Raw genomic sequence first — 6,000 nt, 5'->3', positions numbered from 1 at the left:
TGACCGTTTTGGGAGAAAAGAAGGCCTGTGGGTTTGCACAGAAATGAAGAAATAGTGTATGCCTAATCATGATTTCATTTTGAATTCTTTGTGATCGTAAGACAGGAATGAGTTTGTCCTAAAAGTCTGACAGTTTCAGAAGTGAAGCTAACCCATTGTGTCAAGGTGCCGTGTCTGAACCAATAAGAACTAGGTCATGTAGGTACTTATTAAGGTCGTTTGCATTTCAAAATGTTGGTGGGCTAAAATGGACTTCGGCGCTAAACATGCTTCGACAAGTTGAAATTTGAAAGACAGAGTCTTATGTCGACGGGGAAATATGACTTAAAGCAGGTAAAAAAAAACTCTTCGTGTAATATTTGTGCGCAAATTACCTAGATGGACCGATGTGTTTGATCGTAGGTATGTGTTTTAAACGTCGTCAACTCTGTAAAAGCAAATCGGGTGGTTCTGAACAACAACAACAACAAGCAAATGTCAAAATTTCAGATGATCGATATCCAGCGAAAGGTTGATACATATTACTTCTTGTTTGTTGATGCCAAACATAAGGTGTCATCTGAAAGGTGTAATACTTTCAGTAAGTAAATAATGATGTCATCATGTGAAGCGTTTACCCAGGGTGGAATCAGGCGAGAGGCACTGACATAAATATTACATGTGTGACTATGATCATATAATTTTAAACTTAAAACTGAAAAGACAAAACTTGACCATGGAGGAAGAATATATTGTGCTTAAATAACAATATACCTTTAATATAACTTTTTGGTATCACCTCGGTGATATATGATATCGCCATATGCATGGATAAAACATCCTACATACAGTTTGAAGGGATTACCTCTGTATTTTATCTCATGGATAAAAGATCGCACATTCAGTTTGAATTGCTTACCTTTTTGGTATCACCTCAGTGATATACAATATCATCATATGCATGGATAAAAGATCCCACATTCAGTTTGAAGGGCTTACCTTTTTGGTATCACCTTGGTGATATACGATATCACCGTATGCATGAATAAATCACTCCACATACGGTTTGAAGGGCTTAACTTCTTGGTATCACCTCTGTGATAAAGGATATCACCGTATGCATGGCTAAAAGATCCCACATTCAGGTTGAAGGGTTTACCTTTTTGGTATCACCTGAGTGATATACAATATCACTGTATGCATGGATAAAACATCCCACATTCAGGTTGAAGGGTTTACGTTTTTGGTATCACCTCGATGATATACAATATCACCGTATGCATGGATAAAACATCCCACATTCAGTTTGAAGAGTTTACCTTTTTGGTATCTCCTCGGTGATATACGATATCACCATATTCATGGATAAAAGATCCCACATTCAGTTTGTAGGGTTAACCTTTTTGGTATGACCTCGGTAATATAAGATATTACCGTATGCATAAAAGATCCCACAATGAGTTTGAAGGGTTTACCTTTTGGTATCGCCTTGGTGATATACTATATCACTGTATGCATGAATAAAACATCCCACATTCAATTTGAATGGCTTACCTTTTTCGTTTCACCTCGGTAATATGCGATATCACCATATGCATGAATAAAACATCCCACATACAGTTTGAATGGCTTACCTTTTTATGATCTTCCATATGCGTGATATCACAGTTCAGTGTAACTCAAATCACTGTTTGGGTTGAATATGACAGTTTTGTTTCCACCATTCTTCAGAAATAACTAATGTTACATTATTTCTTGTCTGGAGGTAGGATTATAATACGCTTTTCAGACTAGTCCAGTAGGCCACAGACCCCCATTAGTTTTCCATAAGCGACAATGTTAACATTTAGCGCTGTAGCTCAGTCCCAAACATTCCGAGGCCAATAAGCTTTGGTGCATACCTGGCCCAGCATGTGAGAAAGAAGCTGTAAAAATCTTGACATAGGTTGACCGTCAAAATCTGGACCTTTCCATGCCGGCAGCTGGGAGGGGTGCCTAGCAACGCCAAGGGGACGTCACTCGCAGCCTCATCACCACCTGTCTCCTTGTGTCCTCTCGCCCAGAATTTCAAACTTTCACCATTAAAACTCATACCTGCCCAAAGCTTAGACAATTTCCATCATTTTGATACCAAGCATGCACCTGTACACCACGGCAGGCTGGCAGCAAAAAAAGACTTTACACCCTAAAATACACAGAACTACAATCGTCCCTACTGAAAACGGAGGTTGTAATGGGGGTCTGTGTCCAGTAGAGAGGGTCAGAACTCTATTGTTCAGAGCCTCTGGTGGACATGATGGTAGATAAACTGAGCTGTGAAATTCACCGTGCATACATTATGTAGTTCTTGAGACTTAAAGGCTATCCCAGGAGTGATAATTAAGTTCACATTGTGGGAAGACAAATAAATTTAGATAATATATTTTTATCTGGAGAACTATCCAGAGTGAATTAGTTCATACCTGAACATGCAAATTAGTGGCAGTCTGCAGATGACCATTACTACAGTACATGGCCATTGATACATTACATGACCATTAATACTGGACCATGCTACCACTACTCCAGGTACAGCATTTAAAGCGTCTCCATCATCGTGCCTCATGCTGGCTTCCGTTCTCCAGCCGTACAATGGGAAGGTCTTACATCAACCTGTAGCTGGTTGTGGGTTCCCCAGGCTGTTAGCCTTCCTCCATAAAGCTGGAAGCCATGATGTAAAACTTCTGTGTTCTGCTTTTGAATGTTTTCGAGGACATAGTGTTGGTATTTGTTTGATAATCTTTCATTTTTTCCACCACATTTTTGGTAACATTATTAACTTGTTGTGTTTTCTGTGCTTTATTGTTTTTCTTATCAGTTTGGTTGTTACATTGAGAAATACATGTTAATTTTAGATTTTAAAACCACTATCATTTTCAAGTTTCAATTTCAGGATGATACAGCTGTGTGTAAATCTTCAGCGTCATGAGGAGTGATCATACAGGATTGCACAGGGCTAGGCTCCGGAAGATGATTTAATTGCAAGGTGCATTGTAAGGGAAAATATGTGATTTTTTTTATCACATTTACAGTGCTTTTTTTGATCACATTTACAGTTCACTTGTCACATCTACAGTTCTCTTGGTAGATTGTTTCTCCCCTTTTGTGTGAAATGATGCAATGTACACCTGCTGTCATATATTTGACCCGAGAAGTGTGCGTAATTGGCGGTTGGGGGGTAGGTGTGTGTTGGCAGGATGGGGGTGGTGGGGGGGGGGGGTGTACTGTTATATTGTACCTCATTGTCCTATCTCCCTATTAATATCATTTGATGATGGGCCATATTTTGCATATGTATATAGACCGAATGGCAAGCATTACTAGCAGCTTCCAACATGCAGAAAGTACATATCTTTGTCGACCATGTAGGAACGAAAAGTCCAAGGCTAATTATGGTATGGTAAACCAATACCACTCAACCCTCCTATATATTCTAAAATCATAGGGTCAGAAACACATCTGCTTTCATTATTGTACCTTACCGTGTATAAAGGTGAATTTCTAGTGAATACAGCTTTTTTTATTATTTAATATGCTAGTCGTGCTGTCAGAGTGTGGTCTTTATTTAACTCCTGAAGCAAAACTAGAATCTATTTAATACAATTCATATAATACAATATAGACGTTTTGATTGCAACATGACATATATAGATATACATTGCCAGTATCATGCTCCCTGGCAGGTATCATCCTTGGAAAACCACTTTCTTGTCTCATTCAAGATGTTAAGTGACTGCCTGATATACATCTCTAATTGACCAGCAACTCTCTATCAAACATACATGTTAAAGAGAAATTCCACATGATATATGACAAAGAATATATGTGATATTTTATGATAAATAACATTATGTGGACTGGTCAGTGCAAGAAAAAGCTACAGTACTGCTTGATCCTAATGCTATATCTGGTAGGATGTGGATCGAATCATCTATATAGGAAGGGCTTTATATCATACGCCGATCATACAGCCAAGATGGGTGTACCATCCGCGTAGGATGGCGTAGGATCCATGTATGATGGGCGTAGGATTCGACCATCATCCGCGTAGGGTTTTACAACATACACTAACATTCACAGGATACTCATCTTACTTGTAACAAATGCCACGTTGTTTGACACAAATCTTGTTTGTTTTCTCTGAGTAGAAAAAATATTCACAAACAGTTTAGTTCCCGGCGTGATTACTAATTCGCATATAATCATGATAATAGGCAGATCGAGTTTTGACTGTTTCCACAACTAATTCAATAAATGCAAAACCAGAACCTACATGTATAATACGCCATTTTCTTCAGTGCAAAATTTTCTGAGGGACTCGATTTAAGTGCTAGATATAGTTTGTAGTTATAACAGAATATATACAATATATGCCTGTCAGATATTTGACTATGGGGTGGGGGTGGTTATTAGCAGTACACAGGGTACACCCGTGATGTATTTACAGAAAAGTGCTTTGTTCTCACCAAGATGGCATAAACAAGTGTTTTAAAGAAGCCATCATTATATTACTGTGCTAAAATTACATTATTATTCTTCAACATAAAAAAAAAAACATAAAAAATTTCTTTGTTATTCTTCAACATAAATTATATATTTGTTCCTTAGAATAAGAATATGAGATATCCACTGTATATTTTTCTTTTTTTTTTCAGCCTGTTTTGATGTTGAAAATGTCCCATACAGTAATCCCACCACTGTCTAACCCGGAGAGAAACCCCTCCCAACAAAGCCTTAACCTCATGGGGAAAAAGTTAGAGGCTGCTGAGGAGGAGACTCGCCACCTTTTGGAAGAAATTAGCAAAACTATGGAGAAAGGGAGACAATCTGGACCCATTGGTCTTAATCAGGGAGACTTTGTTGGCCAGTATTCAATACTGAACTTTGAGGACATTGTTGCAGGAAAGGGAAACATGCGCAGTGTAAAGCGAGACATGAAAGGAAAAACCCTGAAAGACTTTTCACATTCTTTAGCAAGTGGTGGGAAAAGTGCTGGCCCTCTGGTAGGAAATCTCTCAAAGGGAGATAACCAGGGTCCACCTCAACAAAATTATGATGCTCTTATATCAAGGATGTGTAGAACAGAAAGTGCTATACAAACACTGAAACTTAATTTGCTCAATTTAAAGGGAAATTATGAGTTAAAGAAGAAACAGCAAGTAGAAGCTGAGGAAAAGCTTGCAACTGTCACAGAGCGCTACTCGCAAGAGGTGAACAAACTGGAGCGTGCCTTGTCCCGAGCCAGACATGACACGAGTCAGGAACTTGAAACAAGAGCAGCTCTGGAGGAGGACATAAAACGCTTGAAAGATGAACTTGAAGCCAGCTCCAGGGCCAAGGTACATGTTCACTGGTAAACTTTTTTTTATTCAGTGAAGCAATCCCTAATTTCTTGATTGGCAGTTAGTAGTATCATTTCTTACCTATGTCTTCAACCAGTGTACCTTTCCATGTAGGTTACACAAAAGTAACAAACCTGATGATATAAGACCAAAGTCAAATTTCAAGCTCAGGGAGATACCACTAGCCCACCTTTGGCAAACATATTCCACTAGCTGTGCTCTAATCTTCCATTTGCAGAGCATGGTGATTTGTTGCACTATTCGTCACGGTGGACATCCGGGCATTTGTCATTTTACTTGCGCAGACATGCATACTCGCTCTCACATGGCGTTGAAAACTTTGTCTAAATAACATGGGAGTTAATACAAAACTCTGCAACACAGTCTCACAAGTCCAAAACCGGTTTTTGTTAACGTTCACAATTTATATATGCTGTGCACATTGGTCTGTTGTCTTTACATGTTATAACTTCTGGTTACTATCAGCCCTTGTTCTCTGAGTATCGTCCAGTGCTGCTCATTTCCCTGTACCTTCCCAAGTTGTCTTTCACCTTGTCGTCTGCGTGCACCTGGCTCATACAAGTGAAGTACCCAGATGTTCGCAATCTTAGTCATTGGTGTTAGCGAGACCATAACTTGT

At 39.0% G+C, this 6,000-nt stretch overlaps 1 protein-coding gene across 1 annotated transcript in view; it reads left to right on the top strand.

The window, feature by feature from the left end:
* The first annotated feature begins 298 nt into the window (after nucleotides 1–298).
* Nucleotides 299–6,000, top strand: part of LOC135475764 (coiled-coil domain-containing protein 150-like) — a 31,721-nt gene continuing 26,019 nt past the window's right edge. Inside the window, exons 1-2 of the mRNA XM_064755702.1 lie at nucleotides 299–333; nucleotides 4,674–5,357. Coding sequence (XP_064611772.1) covers nucleotides 304–333; nucleotides 4,674–5,357 — 714 coding nt within the window. The 5' untranslated portion in view covers nucleotides 299–303. The remainder of the gene's footprint in view (nucleotides 334–4,673; nucleotides 5,358–6,000) is intronic.

The sequence above is a fragment of the Liolophura sinensis genome, chromosome 9 (genome assembly GCF_032854445.1).
Source record: "Liolophura sinensis isolate JHLJ2023 chromosome 9, CUHK_Ljap_v2, whole genome shotgun sequence".
Classification (NCBI taxonomy): Eukaryota; Metazoa; Mollusca; class Polyplacophora; order Chitonida; family Chitonidae; genus Liolophura; species Liolophura sinensis.
Note: the sequence above shows the minus strand (reverse complement) of the source record. Positions and strands in the feature narration are given on the sequence as shown.